This window comes from Ambystoma mexicanum, chromosome 2q, assembly GCF_040938575.1.
Source record: "Ambystoma mexicanum isolate Mex_15411 chromosome 2q, UKY_AmexF1_1, whole genome shotgun sequence".
Classification (NCBI taxonomy): domain Eukaryota; kingdom Metazoa; phylum Chordata; class Amphibia; order Caudata; family Ambystomatidae; genus Ambystoma; species Ambystoma mexicanum.
Window position 1 is genome coordinate 1276903162 of NC_090924.1, and position 21174 is coordinate 1276924335.

General features: G+C 48.4%; 1 protein-coding gene across 1 annotated transcript in view; it reads left to right on the forward strand.

The window, feature by feature from the left end:
- Positions 1-21174, forward strand: part of ACAD11 (acyl-CoA dehydrogenase family member 11) — a 728164-nt gene that overhangs the window by 339466 nt on the left and 367524 nt on the right. The window contains exon 8 of the mRNA XM_069648691.1: positions 4639-4745. Coding sequence (XP_069504792.1) covers positions 4639-4745 — 107 coding nt within the window. The remainder of the gene's footprint in view (positions 1-4638; positions 4746-21174) is intronic.

Here is a 21174-nt window from a genome sequence, read left to right on the forward strand (position 1 = left end):
GGCTATGCTAAAGAAATCTATTGCCAATCCTTACCGTTAAATACAAATAGTGTGGGAAATATTGTTATGAAAAAGAAAGAAGTGTTCAGAGTCAGGCTGGCCTCCCTGCCCCACGTTTTTAGCACGGAATAAGGTGGTTCACTCGAACATAGCACAGTCTCTGGCTTCATTAACACGAGGTTACAGTTCACTCATCAGCATCAGGGCCTCCAGAGCATAAGTCTCCTTGATTCACAAAGGGCTTGATGCAACCAAATATACCACAAGTTTGTTTTCCCCTTTCTGAATTTCACAAGTATTCACATCAGATGATTTAATATCCACCCCGGATCCCCCTCAACTGGGCTCAGATCCCTTTAGCACACAGTTCCACACAGGCTTCTCTCTGCCGGGCTCAAACCTTTTTACACAATGTTTGTAGGTTCTACCGTTTCGGGTGACTCACAGATCACCCCATGTGCCCTATGCCGGGCTCAGATCGCTTCTACACCATTAGTCTCCCTCAGCCGGGCTCGGACTAATGTATACTACACGTATCAAAGACTTTCGAATGTGCATGAGAGGTTTTTTCTTTTCGGGTGACTCGCGGTTCACGCCGGCTCGCCCTCTGCCGGGCTCAGATCCCTTCTACATCATTAGTCTCCCTCAGCCGGGCTCGGACCAATGTATGCAACACGTATCAAAGATTTTCGAATGTGCACACGGTTTGACTTGACCCGTTGCAGGACCACTTCAAGGTCATGTTAGGAAGAATCCTGTGCAGTTCCCTTGGGGAACACTGCAAAAAGATTAAGACTACAGGAGTAAGCAGTAAACCCAATTGCTAGCAGTCTGCACCACCCAGATTTACCTGGTAGCTGTGGCTGAGCAGTCAGACTTCTCTCAAGAAGAGTAGGGCAGTATGCAGAGTATACACAATAGGGCCAAAACACAGTAGAGCAAACAAACACTGACCAGAGCTTTGTATAAAAAGTATATAATTATTTATTTAAAACACACATTATTGCATATACTAGCAACTTTAGCATTGAGATTCAAAATCCTAGTTCCACAATTAAAAGGAAAATTATATTTTGTGCTGTTAACAGGAGCAATTTGAGGATTGTTATTGGAATTTACACCATGCACCGCTCCATTTAGAATTGTCCCGGTGCTATGGCGGATCAGGAGAAAGGGGTGGGTGAGGTTAGTGGGGAGAGCAGGGAAAATGCAGGATTGCTTTGCTGTTGTGTTGATGCATATGTAATTGGTAATTTATAACGCGCTTAATACCCAGAGGTTTCTAAGTGCGGACCCGGGGATCGAACATGTGTTGCTCCGTGTCGTCTTGCTTCCAAGGCGAGTGCGTTGCCACTGAGCTATCCTCCAGAGACGGGAAGTAGCCTGAGCTCTGCATGCAGGTCTGTGTCTAGGTGTTGTTGGGATGCACTTACAGCTCCCATACCCACCCAAACCATTCAGGCTCAAATAAATCTATTTGTGCACGAGAAAGTGAAAGGGCGCTGCTGCAGGCTGGGGGGGCGGGTGGAGAGCCCAAATGAGAACAACAAATGCTTTGTTTTTTATAGTAGTTATAGAAGTGTAGGTAGGCACAGGTTGAAGGAACGGGTTATATTGTGTAGCAGTATTGAAATATAATGTGTAACGATGATGATGTGGACACAGGGCCGGAGTGCAGGAAATACTGAAGCATCCCCATATAAGAAGTGATGCCTAGCATTTTGTATTCCATGTTGGAGGTGTAGCAGTGCGGCACAATGAAGAGTTCAAATCATTTTCCCTTTCCCAAGCCCCAGTTGTGAAGCAGAGAATATTCACGCTGAACAGATAATGGTTTAATTGTATCAAGCCGTAAGCCTTCGAAACCAGAAGGAAATGTGAACGGCAGAGCAAGGGTCGGGCTGCGCCAGTCCTGTAGGACAAATGCATGCGAGCCAGGTTAGTCGTGTGCTGATAAAATGCTTGGGTCTAGATTTATGGCACCTGCGCCCCCCGTAATAATGGCCATCTCAGTTGAACAGCCAGAAGGCTGGAAAATAGAGAATCTAAATCCATCAGAATTAGGCCATATAATGTGGTCCTTGAGAGACCCAGGAGGTGTATTGGGGGTGGGCAACTGATAAGGAATATGCGAGGATCAGAATATCCTGCGATTTGTGAAAGGAGGAGCAAGAGGTGATGCCAACAAATCTAGTCTCACGTCAGGGAGGCATGGCAGGGGCGCACGCTTTTCCTATCAAGAGAAGAGCATTATTATTTCAAAGGACCAATTTGACCTCAGAGTTGTCCTCTGAGCTCATGCTAATGACCAGGTGCACCCCATGTGACTAGGCTGATGGGGCGTCTAACATCCTAGGTAACTCGCTAATCCATTAGCCTGTTACCAAGTTGACGGAGTAGGGGGACCATGTGTTAGGGGGCAGGGGCAGATTAGGATGTGGCCAATCACTCCAGGGACTATAGGGTACTGGTAGTATGTATATAGGTGGTAGCCAATGAGGGTGGGCGATTAACACTATATATCGTTCATGTCATGAATGACGATTTCTTCCATAGAACCTCGTTTGTACTTGCTTTGAACTAACAGAGCTCTGTGTCAATTTTGGTTCTAAGGGACTCATTCAGTGACTGGTCCATTTGGGAAAGTGAGGGACAATGGGAGAAGCAGAAGACATAGGCTGCATACAGCAGTGGGTACCAAGTAGACCGTGGGTGAGAATAGTTCCCGAGTGTGGTTCATAGTAAGGATCCCAGAAAGAACAGAGTCCTAGTGTGTCCCCTATGAACAACTTGGCATGTTGCAAGATCAAGGTGAGATATCTAAGAGTTCACCGCATGATTTACATTGGGCATCGGATATTGAAAAACAGTAGGGGATTAAATGCATTGGCCACCGATACACCAGGAAGGAAACCAGAACATTACATTGGGAGACACTGGAGCAAAATGACATTCGGACACATGGGAGCAAATCCCAATGGGGAGAATCAAAGTGGGTCACCTGGGAACAGTATAGTATAAGGTAGAATTAGAATGGTGATCAGGATAGTGAGAGTGCCAAGCACAATCAAGCCACATATAGCAAGGAATAACATGGCTTAGCAAGGCATGACAAAGCATTAAAAGATCTAAGTAGGGGGACCAGTCTCGCCTCCTCCCCACACTCCTGCCACTGGCTTATGCAGACAGTTTCCATTTCACATTCTCAGTTTGCCACTCTCTCACACACATACACACACACACACACACACACACTTTCTCTTAGTCTCTCTCTCTCGCCCGCTCTCTATTTGCCTCTCTTCTTGTGTCTCGCTCTTTGCTCCCCAGCACTAACCCCGTCTCGCTAAATCTATCAAATTTGATATATTCTGCAGCAAGGATCTTGAAAATGGCAGATGACGGAAGGAGCAGTCGGGTGACTCCAAACATGACCATTAGCAGAATGGCAAGGGTTATGGGAGGCCAGAAATGTACATTTTGGGAAAAGGCTGCCTGAGAGATGGAATCCTCAGGTGCACACTTCACTATCCTCCGTGTGAGGTTTGAGATGACACTCCATCTGTCAGCTATCGTACTAAGATGCTCAGTTGCTGCACTCGGTGAACCCTCCTCAGACATTTGCTCTTCTGGGTAATGAGCTGCTTTTGTGAGGCATTTGTCAGGAGATCAGGGCAGGGACCACAACCCTATCCATGGGTATTCCTCCCAAGCATTTCAATGTGCGTATATTGTTCATACAGATGTATGTATTTTGGGTGCACCTTCATGGGGGAAAATTATGCGATCCTTGGATATTTAAGGTGCCAGTCAAGGGAGCATGGTTTTGAGGTCTAACACCTATAGGGTGTATGATGCTTTGGATTTCTGCTATGGCAAGCTGCTTTATCTCAAAAACTGGTTGGGATATATTGAAATTGTTCTCCTTGTCAAAGTAAGTTGTGATTAGGGCATTTGACAATCAGAGGCATAATTATGCCAACATCATTGGGGTAGCGCAAGTCACATCCTACGCCCTTTTAACCTGACAACATCACAGGAAGGTACATAACACTGCCTTTGTTTGGAACATGCAACATTTTTCAACAACCTGATTTGCAGCTTGTTAATTCGCAAGCATTGACAACAAGCACAATAATAGCTATTAATACTAATGTATAACTGCTTTTAAATAACCAATATTGACATTAATGAAATCACAGAAGTTGTGAAGCAGTCAACCGAAAATGCAAGCCACATCAATTGTGGCCAACATACAAAATGTATTCAATTCTTCCATAGATTGAAAAGTTTGGTTAATTATGTGTTGCTGTGAGAAACCGGCCCTAACAATGATGGTACCTCTATAGACGCGATGTAGCTTAGTCACATGTGATCATCATGTGTAATACTGATTTGTGTTTGTTAAAGCAAGCCAAGTGTCCCCAGTTTCAGAACAAGAGGGTTGCAGATGTTCATTCGTGGCCAAAATAAAGATGGATCCAATTTCCTATAACCGTAACTGGTCAGAATTCTTAAAACTCAACTAAGCTATGGGTCAAAATAATGGTCAATATATTTTATATTTGATCATGTCCAATATTTATGAATCCAAGACTAAACAAAGCACTTAACTATGTATTCTTTTATTTCCCAATTCAGGGGGTTTATCGCCGATATCTCGTTGGAAATTCCAGTGCGGAGAATGCACATGAGTTTGGAGAGAAAGTAAAGCCCATTGCCGAACACGGGTTAAAACTAACGAAAAGGTAATATGGTGTAATATGGTGTACTTTGTATCATTTATTCACAGGAGAATACACATAAAAGTATATGTGTCTAAAAATAGTTCATTTAGAAATGGCTTCTGCAAGTGGTTCTGCTCTCTCACTAGTAATGGTCTCGGGAGAATAGTTCAGCGGCAATGTGCCTTGGAAGCAAGACGACACGGAGCAACACGGGTTAACCAATCCTATCATATCAGGTATAAAAAAAATTAAAAAAAGAAATTCGTGTCACAGACACAAAAACCTTTACGCCCTTCAAGAAGACTGTTGTGTCCCAGGCTCTGTTACTTATGGGTTAAAGAGAAGATTTTGGTAGAATCTCTTCAACAATTCCTGCTTGCCACTGAAAACTGGGATTTTTAAAATCTCTCTGAAGCATAAATTAATCATGCGGAACAGCAGACTTTTGTTGCCCAGATTTGGCTTTGCATTTCAGCTGAAGATGCTGATTCTTTTGTATAAACCATGCAAAGGTTTTTTTGTTTGTTAAAACATACCAAAATTGAAAAACAAGTTAAAGAAACACGAGTTCTTCTTGAAAAATGGTATATCCCAATAACAAGTAATTCTTTTCCTTTAACATCTATGGGTATATAATCTAAATTCCATTTTTGCTGTCACATGTCGACTCAGTACTATGCTATCCTGCTTGAAAATGCTTAGCCTTGTTGTTACTCACCACCGAGCAGGCCGGGGCATTGATTTAGAAGACCTCGAGTCGAATAACCAGGACAAGGCGATGACCCGCTCTGGACAACAGCTCGTCTGCCAATGTTCTGGGTAACCTCTCGTCAACCAAGGATTTACCCAGAACCGGACCTCCTCAACATGAGTGAACTCTTCTTTGCAATACACCCCTCTGCTGTTTGAATGTGTGGACAGACAGAGGGGTTGATTACATAAAAGAGCAGGGAACACACACACCGCCACACCAATGCTGTAAGGAAAGTACAAAACAGGTTAGCACAAAAGGAGTGGTTCAAAGTACAAACAACCTCAACATGCTATATATACCTGGTACTGTGGTGTCTAGGACGTATGGTGTCTGAGCCTAAGCAAAACCCAAATAAGCAGAATTAACCCTATGAGCCTTAATTACTGGTTGCTATCAATGTTCAGGAAATGACAGGCTCATAACAGCTTACCCTATGAGGAATGGACGTTTTTGAACGTTCACTGAGTCATTCAACAACGGTAAGTGAAAATGACAAATGGGAAGGTTAGTGTTGGGGGTTGGTCGGGACCCCCCCAGCGCCTTCCGTAAGCCCCCAACCCCGAAGGACTCAGCCGGAGACGTCCTCTCGGTTCGGGCTTCCCGGTTGCTCTGTCGCGGCCGGGAACACTCCGTTTATTTATGTTGCACGCGGCGGCGTGCAACGTCACGCCGCCGCGTGCGCGCCCAGTCATCGGGCAGCGCCACACTCCTCCTTTTTCCAGGAGAACAATAACAATACTAACACTAGACACTGTAAACCAAACCAGAATGAGTCCTTAACACTTTACTAAAACCCCATGTTCAAAACACCCCTTTATTGACATCCACCCGGGTCCCCTTACTTAACCGTCCTCATCCTCAGGACAAACAGCCAGGTGACCCAACACGTAATCGCTGAGGTGAGCAGGTTTCCCTCGCCTAGCCCTCTGGGGGTACCTCCTGCTCACCTCCGGCACGGGTGATCTGTCCAGGAGCATGCCCCGGGCTGGGGACTCAGGCAGACAGGCTGTTTCCCTTTCGTCCTTAGGGATCTCTCCTGGGTCCGGATCAGGAGGTGGATCAGTTCTTGGATCCCACAGTTTCTTGAAGAAACTCACATTGCGAGTTACCGCCGACCGTCCGTCCGATGCAGTCACCATGGATCCCCGGACCGCGACGACATCCAGCTTTTCCGGTTCATACGGTAGGGAGAGCTTCCCCTGGGGATGCCTATTCTGAATGAGGACCTCATCGCCAGGCTCCTGCCGCTGCGGGCGAAGCCCTCTCCGAGCGTTCTCTTGCTCGATCCTCAGCCGCCGGTCCATCTCGACCTGTTGGTCATTGATCACCCCAGGTTCTTTCTCTCCTACCTCTGGTAGCAAACCCCGAGGACACCGCTTGAAAAATGCCCCAGCCGGGGCCACTCCAGTGGATGCATGTGGCGTGGTGCGGTACACCCTCAGACACTGGTACAGGGCTCTCTGGAGTGACTGCCCCTGAGCAATTCTAAAGGTCTTATTTAGAGTCCTCATAAGCCGTTCCGCTTCGCCATTGGCCCGGGGCCAGAGGGGCATGATTTTCCTGTGCACCACCCCATAGCTCACCATCAGCTCCGAGAAGCGTTCGCTCGGGAACGGCGCCCCGTTGTCCGAGCACAGCGTGTGTGGGAAACCATGGGCCGCGAACACCTTTTCCACGGCCACCATGACGTGCTCAAACGCCACAGAGTCCACAAACTCCACCTCAGGATACCTAGAGAACACGTCAACCAGAACTAGGAAATGGGTGCCCATGGTGGTGGATCCAAAGTCTGCATGAACGATTTCCCAAGGGCGCATCCCCCTCGGCATTGTCTCTATTGCAGGTTCCCGCTGCAGGGGAGATGCCGCCTGGCACCAAACACAGGCCGCCACGAAGTCATTCACCTTGCGTTCTAGCTCAGGGAACCACACCTTCAGCCGTAGGCGTGCCTTGGTCTTGGCAGTACCCTGATGACCCCGGTGAGCCAAAGCGATCACCTCGTCCACCTTCGACTGGGGCACCACAATCCGATCTCCGCGGAGCAGAAGGCCAGATGTCGAGAACGATAACTCCTCCCGGACTTTCCATAGTTGCTCAAGTCCGGTCCTGGCATCCTGGGTGCGCCCCGCCAGAGCCTCCAGCACCGAAATTCCAGGAGCCCTGTTGCATCGAGTGTCTTAGGATCTGGAAGCACTCATCTTGCGCTGCAGCTGCCTCCAGCTCCTGGAGAGGCATAGCGTTTGGCGTGGCTGCCTCCACCACCACCCGGATGTGCTCTTCTGCTTCTTCGGCACAGGCATCCTGGACTTCGCCTGCGTACGCCCTAGGGTGTCTGGAGAGATAGTCTGCAGCGTTGTTCACCCCTGGCCGGTATACCAAGGTGACTCCATACTCAAAGGGCGAGCATCCACCGCTCAATGCGTGCCGGTGGCTTGGATGACGACCCTGCTAGGATGGGAAGCAGCGGCTTGTGGTCTGTCACCACCGTCACCGGGCATCCAAGGACGTAGAGCCGGAAGTGCCGGCATCCCCACAGTACTGCCAGCGCCTCACGCTCGATCTGTGAGTATCGCTGCTCCGCATCAGACAGTCCCTTGCTGGCATATGCCACCGGGCGGACGCCCCCACCACTGTCAATTTGTGTTAGCACAGCGCCCAGGCCGAATGGGCTGACGTCGACGATGATCTCCGAAGGCAGCGCGGGATCGAAGAAAGACATGGTGTCTTCAGCCGCCAGGGCACCCTTTATGTCATCAAAAGCCGCCTGTTCTAGCGGGCCCCAGTTCCAGATGACATCCTTCCTGGTCAGTGCCCTGAGCGGTTCCGATCTGGAGGCCAGATTTTTAATGAATCGTCCACAGTATGTGACCATGCCTAGGAAGCTTCGCACCTCGGATACGGACTCCGGAGGCTGCACCTTCTTTATGTCCTGCACCTTCCGGGGATCAGGAGACACCCCCCCTTTGAATACAAAACCAAAGAATTCTATCGATGGTCGGAGAAATTCACACTTTTCTTTGTGGAGGGTGAGTCCCAAGGACTGCAGTCTTCCGAACGTCTTCGCCAACCGCCTCAGATGGTCTACCTCCGTTCTGGCAAACACCAGGATGTCGTCGCTTATGTTCAAAACGTCCTGTAGATCAGCCAGGGCGCCCCGAATAATGTTCTGGAACACCTCCGCCGCCGAGGACACACCAAAGCTTAGTCTCTTGTAGTATAGCCCTCGGTGTGTCATGAAGGTGGTAATGTACCTCGACTCGGGGTGGAGGACAACCTGGTGATAGCCCGCTCGAAGGTCCAGTTTCGAAAAGAAACGAGCACCCTGTAACTCTGCAATGATGTCGTCAATCGTCGGGGTGAGGTGCCTCTCTCTCTTAATGGCCTTGTTCGGGAGCCTCGTGTCGACGCAGATCCTCACAGCATCGGGTTGTTTAGGCTTCCGTGCCACCACTATCGGGGACACCTAGGGTGTCGGGCCTTCCACCTTTTCTATAATGTCAAGATTGACCAAATTGTCCAGTTCCTTGTTGACAAGTTCACGGAGGTGGAACGGCACCCTTCGATGTTTCAGGGCAATGGGCTGCACCGACTCATCAATGTGTAACCTCACTGGGTCACCGGCCATCTGCCCGATCCCCTTGAACAGCGCAGCATACTTTTCGAGCAAGTCATTAATGTCCTCCAAATAGACAGAGTATGCAAAGCTGACAATGCCGAGGGCCTCTGCTGCAGCACAACTGAGCAGCGTGTTGGTGCTCACCGGTGTCACGTAGAATCGTGCTGTGATTTGGGAGCCCTCATGTTCTACTTTTGCCACGAACACACCGTCCAGAGGGATGGGGTCAACACCACTGAAGGCAAAAATGTGGGCCTTGGGAGCAGCCAGTTTGGGGGGCTGGTTCATGGCATCATAGTGTCCACGGGCCATTACATTCACCGACGCCCCAGTGTCCACAAGGACGGGGACTGGAGATCGGTTCACCTCAACCACGCACCTTGGCTGTCTCCTGTTCTTACTTCTCAGGATCCCCACACTCGAGACAAAGATGATATTCTCTTCCTCCTCTTCTTCAGCCTCCTTCACCTGGGAATCCTCCTCAGTCTGATCCACCTGAGCGATGTTGGATGGTCGGTCCTGGCGATTGAGACTGGACCGTCCCGGGCCCCTCGGTACCAATACTGGTATTGCAGCTTTGCATACCCTCGATCCCGGGGACTGCCGCCAGGTCTTCGGGTGCCCCTGCCACCTTGCTACATCGCACATACCTCTTCGTTCTTGATGGGGCGCGACCCGGCCTCCATTCTCGCAGCCCTCGCCTCCGACACCTCATGGCACCTCCCCAGTTCAAGGATGCGCTGAAGTGTAATTCCAGGCTCCCTTAGCACCTGGCGCTTTAATTTGCCTGACGAGCAAGCCTGGATCAGCATCGTCCTGATCATGTCCTCCACATCACCCCAAGCGCAGGCCAGCGAGAGACGCCTTAGGCGCCCATAAAAAGTGTCCAGAGTCTCATCGTCTTTCTGTTTGGCAGAGAGCATGACAAAACGTTCTTAATCCGCATTGGCGAGAGGCAGGAAGTAGGCCTGCAGAGCGGCCTTCGCCTGATCATAGGATCCATCCCCTGGCGGGAGCGATTCAAAAGTTTCTTGGACAGATGGACCTGCCGAGTACAGCATGGTTGCCAGCCGGGTATCATCATCTACCACCTGGGCAGCCCGAAAGTACATGTCCAGGCGGTCCACCCACCTCCTCCATCTGGGCCCCAAGCTGGAAGGTGGGCCCGATACATCAAACTCCGAGATGGGCTGCAGAGCCGCCTGTGCACGTACATGAGCCATAACGGGGAGGATCTGTTGAACAATGGGTGCTGCCGCAGGCTGCGCTGGAAGTAGAGGACCTTGAGGGCCTGCCTGACCACCTGGAGGCTGCTGTGCCGGCTGCACTGGAGGTAGCAAACCTTGAGGTGCTGCTGGCGCTCGTGGAGGCCGCTGCACCGCCGCTCCTTCCTGGTCCTCAGTATCACTCATTCGTTCGAGCGCACAGGCACCCCCAGCGTTGAAGGACAGGGGCCGCAGCTCAAACACCAAGTCCAAATGCCTCCAGCCAGCACCATTGAAGAAGAACAGCTGCTGCACCACACCTCTGTGATGATGAAGAGGATGAAGATCAGTGGGGCCACCAGTCTGATGATGAAGAAGATGAAGAGAAGCCTCAGATTCCAGCTGTTCCAAAAATTAGGACAAGAAAGAAATATGGGCTATGCAGGCCCAGCCATTGTAGCCCTCCTTCTTGCTTGCACTCGACGTAGGAGACCCAGGAAAATGCAAAAACACCAACTGGGCAAAGTCACATGCAGGTATCACTGCCTGCTAGCAGGATTTCCAAAAATTAGGCCTGGATGCACTTCTCAGCTCAAACCAGAGCTCCGAGAGGTTTCACGGCCTGATTCACAAAATGACCGCCAGCCTCGTGGGTAACGCACGGCCTGCGGGCCGGAGCGAAGTCTCAAGGCGACATTGCTGCAAATACACAAAAATTGCCGGTCAAGTCATCGTCGGGCCCAGGCATTGTTTCCCCCACTCGTCGCCACTGTTGGGGGTTGGTCGGTACCCCCCCAGCGCCTTCCATAAGCCCCCAACCCCGAAGGACTCAGCCGGAGACGTCCTCTCGGTTCGGGCTTCCCGGTCGCTCTGTCGCGGCCGGGAACGCCCAGTCATCGGGCAGCGCCGCAGTTAGTATAGGGAATCTCCCCGGGCGTAACGTGGGACGCGCTAGGTTCGGGCTGGTGCACCGAGGCAGCAATGAGTTCAGTGATGCACTTGGAGTGGTCCAGATCCTTGTAGTTGGCATAGGGAAGCAAGATGCACATACAGGCTCAGGTAAGTTTGCAGTCAATTGGTGAGCAACTGAGTTTGGGAATATCCGAGTGCAATGCAATCAACAACCGCTAAGTATCTTACCAGGCTTGGGTGTTGCACGTAGCGGAATATACGTGGACAGTAATGAACGGCGGGACTCAAGTGAAGCAGCACCATTACGGGGCATGTAGCGGGATACACGTAGATAGTAGCGAGCAGCAGGGCTCAAACTGTGCAGCACTGTTACGTGGTGTGTAGCGGAATACACACGGACAGTACTGTGAGGGATGGAATGCAGATGCAGATCTGTTCGGGGCACAAAGAACGTTAGACAAAGAAGTCGGTGAAAGAGTTAAGGTCTGTCAACAGTCGATCCAATGAATTCAAAAGGGAGCAGGCAAAAGGAGGTCGAGAAGAACCAGCTGTGGTCAAAAGGTATGCAGTGAAAGTAACGCTACAATTAGAAGCAGCACCGTGATGGAGTAGCTTGCTTTTATGTGGGCGACGAGGGACAGAGATCTGAGGGACCGCGTCGCAGGTGAAGTCAGCTGGTTAGTCACATGATGTGCATCATGCTCCCGGACTGTAGCGCTCGGAGCATGCACACGTCTCCTAGGCAAACTCCAACGTTGCCAAACTGGAGCAGCCAGACGCTGGGAGAGGAAGAGACGCTCACCAGGTCGAGAAGTATGCAAAGGCCGAGGGGTACGTAGAGCCCTAGCTGTAACACTTGTATTGTTGAAGGGGCAAGTAGTTGTGTACCTAGGTTTTGATATTTGTGTCTTATGAACTTTTATATTTGTCCTCACTCTTTGTGATAATGTTAGTATTATAATTATTAGTGTGTATTCTTTTTTTCGATTTGGTTTAATTATGAATTGTATTGAATTTTATGACATTGGGCCTCATTATGAGTCCGGCGGTAACAGAGGCGGTAAAACCGCCTGTTACCGCCGAACTCGTATTACCATTCCGCCTCCGTGATTCCCGGAATTACCGGGGCATTACAACCCCGGTTTCCCGGGAATCACGGAGGCGGAATGTTGTTAATCCCCATTCCTATTGAGTCCTATGGGACTCAATGGGAATGGGGATCATGGAAATACCGGCAGCATCTCGTAATGCTGCCGGTGTTTCCTCGTCCGCCTGCAGGCGGGCGGTGTTAAACCCGCCAGGTCAAACCTGGCGGGAACATCACCTCCCGCCTGCAGGAGTCGGGTTTACCGCCACCGTTATTTCCAGACCGCCTGATTTGTAATGAGGCCCATTGACTTATTGAGCGAATTCCCGGCAAATTCCCAGCTGTTTACTGTGCTAGCACCTGCCTACGGTGTTCAGTGTGCGGTAACTGTACAGAAGCTCTTCCCTTGACTGCTGTTTGTGCCATGTATCATCTGTCGGCCCCATCATCTGCCATGCTGTGCTGCCTTGGAGCAGCAGACGAGCTCCAGCAGGACATGTTTGGACCACAGACTATGTTCTGTCCCCTTCGGCCCGCCGCTCTTGTTTGGCCGTGTCACCCACCCTCCCACCACTCCACGGAAGCCTATAGTATTCTCTTTTGTGGAAAAGCCCCGGCGAAGTAAGTCTGGGCATAGTCCCTGCTGTTTGCTGCTGTTTTAACTGATGGTAGCAGCTCTTCATTATGTTCTTCACTATCTTCTCTTACTGCTACCTCAGTGCTTTATTTAATCTTATGCAACCTTCACTGTGCCTGGTTGGCGGCCCACTTATAAGTCTCCACCCACCTTCAGTAGAGGTTCTTTTCAGATTAGACTCTCTCATCTCGGTACCTCTTTCTTTGATGTTCTTTCTCTTCCAATCTTTGCCTCTTCACAACTCCTCCAGTTTGCATTCCAGTTGCTATCCTTCTAGCCACTCCTCTTCTTGCCATTACAACAATCTTAATTGCCCTCCTTTCACTGACCTTTCTCAAACCCTCAGTGTGGGCCTTTGGAGCAACCGCTCGCTCAATAATAAAGACCACTCTGCTCTCTACATATTTTCCCACCTTCAACTGCACTTTCTCTGCTTTCCACAAACCTGGATTTCCCCCCTCTAATACTGTTACTCCTGCTGTGCTGTCATCCTCTCACTCATTGGCCCACAACCCCCACCGGTCTGGTCGCAGCAGTAGCATTGGTATCTTGTTTTCTGTAGCTACAACTTTACTCTCTCTGAATTTGCTTTTACCAATATTTCCGTCTTTTCAATATGACTATGCTATCTTTCTTCACCGCCACAGCTCGCTTTTCTGGTGATCTATCACCCTCCCAGCCCTGTATCCACGTTCTATGACCATCTTGATTTACTTCTTTCCTGTTGTAAGGAAGGCATGGCATCAAACGCACGTGATACAGTTCCAGGGTGTTTATTAAACTGTAAAAATGGTTGAGATAAACGTCTAATCTAAACCTAAATCTAAGATGAGAGCAAGCTATGACCATCAAATAATAATACAGGCTTTGTGGAGTCTAGTCAAACAAAAAAGGCCTATGCTACAAAACCTATTGCCAATCCTTACCGCTATACAAAAAAATGGTGTGGGATAATGTTCACAAGAAAAGAAAGAAGTGTTCACAAAATGATAAGTCAGGATGTTAGGGCCAGAGTCTCCCTTCCTCACATTTCAACCACGGGACAAGGCGGCACTCTTGAGATTAACACACTCCTGGGCTTTTCTGGCACAAGCTTACAGTCCCTTCCAACAATATCAGGGCCTTCTGTGGCCAAGTCTCTTTTAAGCAAAGTCTCTTGCTTCAGAGGGCCTGATGTACTATAAACAACAAAATGAAAGTTCCTTCTGTTAAACTTCACATCAGGTGATTACTCGTCACTCTTGTATCCCTCTCAACCGGGCTCCGGTCCTTCTCTCAGTGTTAGCCTCCCTCAGTCGGGTTCACTACGGCCTTTCATTCAGTATATCATCAACTTGTACCATTCAAGAGTCTCAATGTCTTTTTAAACAATCATTCACTGTGGACATCCCTCAGCCGGGTTCACACTTGTCGCCACAATGTTCACGGGTGTATCACTGTTTACCCCAATTCCCAGGCATCCCTCAGTCGGGTTCACATTTGCCAATATCACAGTTTACTTTGCTTTACCACAATGCAGGATTTAATTCCCTTAGCTTTCTCAATGTGTCAAAGACTATAGATTGTAGGAGGGGTTTTGCTTCACCCTCGTATGACCACCTTGACACCTCATGCTGGCCTCCCCTAAGGCCTCTTGTTTCTTGTAGTTTCAACAAAAAGGCTCCAGCCAGAGTCCTTCGAATGAGTGCCCACGTGGCGCCGGACCACTCTGCATCTGGACCTTTACTTTGCTTTCTTTAAAGTTCAACACACAAGTTCTTTGTTCATACAATGTTGCCGCTTGCAACTTCGGGCCCAGCACGGTTTGGTTTACTATCAGTTCACTCCGGCTCACCGGCTGTGCTGAACTTGTTGGAGTTTCTTGCCTCTGGAGTCAAGGACGGCACCACGGCGGTAATCGATTCTCCCCGCCTTCGTTATCAGTGCGGAAGGGCCCTGTGTACCATTGACACCTGTCACACCACAGGCCAGCTGTACTTCCCAGTCTTTTGATTCCCTTTTCGGAGGCTTTGCGGGTCTGGGTTGAAAAGGGCAAGGGCAACTCCCTCCTTGTTGTCCCTTCAGGTCTCGCCGCCTTTCTCCTCCATTTGAACTGCCGTTCCGGAATAGCTGCATCTTCGTGCGTTCAGCATTGTTCAAAGTGTGCTCTCATGCTCCGCCTTTTTATTCCTGTGGGTAGGAAAGGGCAGTCAGGTGTGTGTGTAATTATTGCCAATTGCCTGACTCTGCCTGAACCTTGTGTTGGGACATGTCAGGTCAACGGATCTGGTTTAAGTCTGCTGACTGTGACGGTGTAAGAAAGTGTTTGTGTTGGAAAAGGGGGGGTGTAGAGATTCTAGATATCCTATGGGGTAGAATGGGGAAAAGGTGTCTTAAGAAAAGAGGTACCATGTCTCGACCTTCAGTGTCCCACTTTAACTCCTAAAAGACCGCTCATCCAGATGATCCTCCCCCACTGGTCCACCCCCAGGAACTGGTTCAAATAGCGATGGCCGTGTCCTGGACACCTGGATGACAGATCTCCGGGGATTCGTGAGTGAGACACTGTGGTTTCTCACACTGTCTTCTGCCCTCTGACCACCACTGTTCTATCGTACGATTCCAGTCTTCATCTCTCTTCATCCCACATGTCTTTTCCTTTAATTGCTATTCTAGAGTCATATTCCTTAACCCAAATCCCCACTCCCCCTTCCAATATCTCTGGTTCCTCTCTGGGCCTCATCTATTCAACTATCCCTGTCTTGTCCTCAGTATCTGCCATTCCCTTCTTCTTTCAGATCACTTTCTCTTATCCTTCTCAATTTCCCTCCCTCGCGTTCTACTTCCCGCACCCCACTCCTGCTTGAGCTTCCTTCGCCGAGATCTTAGAACATTGAGTACCTCCTCTTTCTTTTCTGCACTTACCTCCCTCCTCCCCACCCTTCAAACAAGTTCTTCTCTACCAATGGACTCAACTTCTCTAATTCTCTCTGTCTGGTAAACACCCTCCATCTTCTACATCCTTCTACTCCCTTTTGACCTTCACATAACCCATCCCAAACCTGGATGAATTATTTTCTTCATTCAGCTCGTCGGGATCTTCTCCAAGCTGAAGAACATTGGTTCTAGTCCAGGGCTGCCATTGATCTTGATCTCAATGTCTTCTCTCCACTCGACTTACGATTCCTTACTATTCACTACTAATTAACAATATTTTAAAACTCTTTTTAATTCTCTTTCTTCTCATCCCCATTGTCTATTCCGTAACTTAAGTTGCATTCTTACTCCGTCTCCTTCAGATTCTGACTCGCTCTCTTCGCTTTCAGCCCCAGATTTGGCAAACTATTTTCTCTCTTTCGGTCTTCCAATTCTACTTCTCTGTCTGCATCTTCCCCTCCCCATTCTGCTCTGATGACTTCTTTTCTTCCCCTTTCCAACTGACATTTCCGCAGTTCTTAATAAAGCTCATCACACCACTGCCGCTGGCCAACCCTTGCCTTTTTCCTTAAGCCCATCAATCTATCCTTGCGTTCTTTTCCCATCTTACTGCCCTCTTTAACTCATCACTTGCCTCAATTACTTTTCCCACTTGCTTTAAACACGCTTCAATTCTTCCTATGTTCAAAAAACCTACACTCAATCCCATTTTTCCTCTAATTACAAGCCCATCTCTCTCTTTCGTCTAATTACAAGCCCATCACCCTCTTACCCTTCTTATCTAAACTATTAGAACGTGTTGTCTTCACCCAGGTTTCTTCATTTGTCTCTCCTATCTCCCTTTCAATCTGAGTTTCATCCCCGTCACTCTACAGAGACAGACCCTCAGGTGGTCTCGGAATCGCTCCTATCTTAGTACTATGTTCAACCTTCCACACTTGTCCTTTTTGACTATCTGCTGCATCTGCTACTGTTGATCATGCTATTCTGCTCTCTAGTCTCTCTCTCATCTTAGTTTACAGGGTGGTTCTGTACTCAAAAGGTTTCACTTTTACCATACTTCCTCTGTCTCCTAGGCTGGCCAATGCTCCCAGGCACTCCTTCTTTCTCATGGTGTACCTCAAGGCTCTGTCCTGTGTCCTCTCCTTTACTCCCTCTACACCTCCCCTATTTGCTCCATTATTTCTACCTTTGGTTTCTCCTATCATCTCTACGCAAATGATTCACCGATCTTTCTAGGTTTCTCGTCCTTCTCGGGCTCTCTGCACTCTTCCCTCTCGACCTGCTTACTTTCCATACAATCTTGGATGTCCTCCCACCATTGCATCGTAACCCTTCAAAACTGAATTTATTTTCTTCTCCTCCTCCCCAGTCTGTCTCATTTACACCCTCTTCACTCTCTATTTCTACCTCAACTCGCAATCTAGGAATCATTTTTTACCCTTTGCTCTCCTTTTCACTTCACGTCACCTCCATTTCTCATTCATTCTTTCAGATTTCATCGATTTAACATTTGTGAAGCTTGCCAGTTCCTAACCTTTCATACATCTCAACTCCTCATCTTGTCCTTAATCTTCTTTAGTCTGTTTTACTGTTTAAATATGTTGCTTGGTCTGCCAGCTAACCATCTTGCCCCTCTTCAATCAATCTACCACTCCTCTATTCGCGTCCTTTGCACCCTCACTTCCCAAGATTCTATTTCCATGGTTTTGAACTCTTATATGGTTGACATTTGAAGCCTGACTCCTGTTCTCCGTTCTATGCCTGGAATTCAAATGTCTTCACGGTCTTGCACCCCCCCCTACCTTTCCACCTTGGTCTCTTTCTACTCTGCATCTTGTTCTCTATTCGCCCAGTCTATCTTCTTGTTGTCCCACGTTCATCCTGTGCCTCCTCTCGTTTCTGCTCCTTCTCCCTCCTCGCCCCAAAGCAATGGAATGTCCTTCCCCCTTTTCTATTAGGTCTCTATCTTCTTTTGCCATTGTCAAAGCACGTCTGAAGGAGCATCTGCTCTCAAATTGATTTGTGTATTGATCAGTTCTTCTTTTTGTACCGTTTTGACCATCTGAAGCACTTAAGTGCTCTACAAATAAAATAAAATACCGAATCCAAATTGTGTAGCTTTAAGGGCAGTCACCTGAAATAAACCTTTCTTTATTAATTGATTGATATATATGGTCATATAGGCACTGGTTCTGTTATCCCAGCACTCGTAACTCAGCAACATCCTTCAGTTGTGCATGCACGAGCCACCGATTTCCAATATGGTAGACCTGCCTTGGAAGACTCGATACAGTGGGGGTAAGAGTCTGTGAAAGTGAGCGCAGACACATGTGGGCATAAGACACTCATGCAGTTTAACCAATCCCTTAAACTGAAAGATTACGACACTCCGCTGAAAGTCTTTACCCTAAACCTGGCACAGAGGGAGCGGCGAAAAGTCCCTATAAAACCCCATGCAATGAACAGTCTGAGGTGGGAGTTTGGAGTAGCAGGGTATGTTGGTTCGGATGAAAAAGTCAGTCACGTTGAGGACATTCTAGATGATCTTTTATCTAATTATATGACTATGGCCTGTCTTTCCCTATTGCTAGAGGGAATACCCTACCCATCTAAAGGAACTAAAGGTGCTTGTCGGATGTCAAGAAGTCCGAAGAAAAAATTTCCTCCGTCCAAACTAACTCTACCTGACCCTACCACTATATATAACTAAATTAAATAGGCCAAGATAAAGTCTTTTCTTCCCCTGGTCTTCTATTCGGATAGTCTCTACACAGTTTTTTCTTTGTCACAGATATTTCTTAACGTAATCTCCTTTGATAGTCTCTGTTATCAACTCTTGTAGTTCTTCAAAAATACTCTTGGGTGTCATGCTTTCTTTGGTCCTATAATTAGAATATATTCCCTTCAAATAGTTACTCACACTCTTGTCATCACTTATAGACTCTTCCCAGTCTGTTAATTCAGGCTTTTTTTAATTGGGTTTATCTTGGTCCCATTGTAGGCTTTCCTTGTCAAGGATTATCTCTTAGGGTGTCTCCTCTTTTCTTTACTTGCTAGTTTTATTTCCTCTCTCTCATCATGTGTTTCTAGCTTGGACTCTCTCCAGTCACCAACTCAGAAGACATAATGTTTTCCCTTCCTCCCGAGGTTTTTATTTGCAGTCTCTGTTGGGGCCCCATCTGGGTTGCATACATCCCTTTTATATATTTTTCACATTTCTTGTCAACCAGGTTCTTAAATGATATCTCATCCTCAGCATTGGGACGAGTTTCTCTCTTCATATGATACCCGTCTTACCTGACTGGGTTATTTGCTTTCTTGGGTTTGTACAGTTCCAATTACCCAGTCTTATATTGACTCTCTCGTCCTTAGGACTGGTTGAGTTCCCCGGTGGCCTCCCGCTTTTCCCAGTTCCACCAGTCGAGTAAGCTTTTTCTCTGTTCTCGCTTGTCGGTTTTCCATTTTCGGTTCCTCATCAGGTTTGTGCCGTACACAGGCACTGGTGATCGGAAGCTATTCACGTTTCTCGCCACAGTAGTTTCAGCATCTTTGTTCGGCCATCTTGCCCACCACTCTGCAAGCATGGTCATGCCACTACCAGGTACATCATTCCTTTCTTCCTCCTCGTAATGCTTTCCTCGAGGCTATACTCCCCACCCCTCTGGTGTCTCGCACTGGCCTTCTGCATCTCAATGAATGCCGCGGGCTCCGTGATGTGCCTTGGCTCCACCTGCACTAGGCGTGAGGATGCCAAAGGGCTTTCCCTGCACATAGCATTCTCTTCCTTTCTCTTTGCTCTGACTTGCCCCAGTAAAATATGCATCTCTCATTAAAGACATCTTCCTTTCTTTTCCCTTATCGGTTTCTTTTTGCATTGCCTTCAGCCAAATGTAAAGATGCCACATAGCAGACGGTCCTATGCATGCGGCTATGGTAAGTGGTTTAGGGAGTTCCTCACAGAAATGGGAGTCCTAGTCCCCAAAGAGGGAGTCTTTCCTGGTGAGGTCCCACTTGACACAACCCCTAGGGAGCATCTTGCAGAGCATGCTCACCTGCCTAGGACGAATACCTACCATTCGTCACAAGAGAAGGAGGAGGAAAGGAGGTGGTGAAGCAAAAAGGGTTTGAGGTGCAGAAGGAGTTGGCGATACAGGTGGTGTTTGGGGTGCAGGATAAGTTGGTGATGCAGGAGAAGTTGGTGGTGCATCAAGTGGAGTAGAGAGAAAGGGAGCGACTGCCAGAAGAGGGGAAGAATGTGAGGTTGGAAGGAGGGGAAGTTGGAGAGGATATGGGGAACTCAAAGAAGAGTTGGGGGGGGGGGCAGTTGGAAGTACCTTGAGAATACAGGGAGAGTGCCAGACAAGAGAGTGAGAAAACACAAGCCCATTTGTTGTCAGAGTTAAGAGGAAGGAGAAACATTATTACGTTTAGCTGACCACAAGATCAAAGGTTAGAGACAAGGTCCAGCACAAGGCACATAATTATGATCAAGTATTAGATCGGCAAGGATGAGAATGAGTGGGTTGGGGAGCTGTGAATTGAGGGACCACAGGCATATAGGTGAACCTGCGCCCCAGCAGACACCAAGACACCTTCCAGACCGATTTCGCCTCTGGGAGGTGTGTTGGTACCTGCTCAAAAATAACTGAGACCGGCAGCAAGAGTGCCTGAGACATCTTGGCAAAGCTATGCATCCAGTGGCCATGCAAGGAAGGCCACTGACCCACCAGAGCATCAACTACTGGAGCAACATTAGACAAAAGACTGAGCGACATTGGAGGGAGACCCGTAGCGACTTTCAGAGAATCTTGTTAGAATAAATATTATATTTAATCATTCTGACCCCTATGTGAATGGCCCAATCCTGTTTATACCATGTGAAACAACTCCTCATTTTATGTCTTTTGTGGCACCTCTCTCCCCACCACCTCTTTCAGCTTCCCAATTGAACTCCTCTGGGACTCTGGCATGTCTACTCTCTCTGTACCTGTTAGACCCCGTCAGCCTCCAGGGGCTGGACACCTCTGGAATGCTATGTCTCATAAGTAGTGGCATCTGCGGTGGCGCCTACTGCAAAGAAAACCTTGATGCCCATGAATCTTAGAGCCTCCTGGTCACGTGGCGCATTGCAGCCTATGGGTTCCGCGCATCATTAGGAGGTACTGAATTAATGCTTTCCTGAACCGCAAGCCAACACTCCTAAACCGTTGTGTTTTATGGCAGTATGGTTGCTCCGTATTCTTGGTTCTTGCACTCCTGTTTATGTTTCTGACCTTCCTGGCTAACGACTTTGGAACTGATTTTGTGATTCTATCCCTCA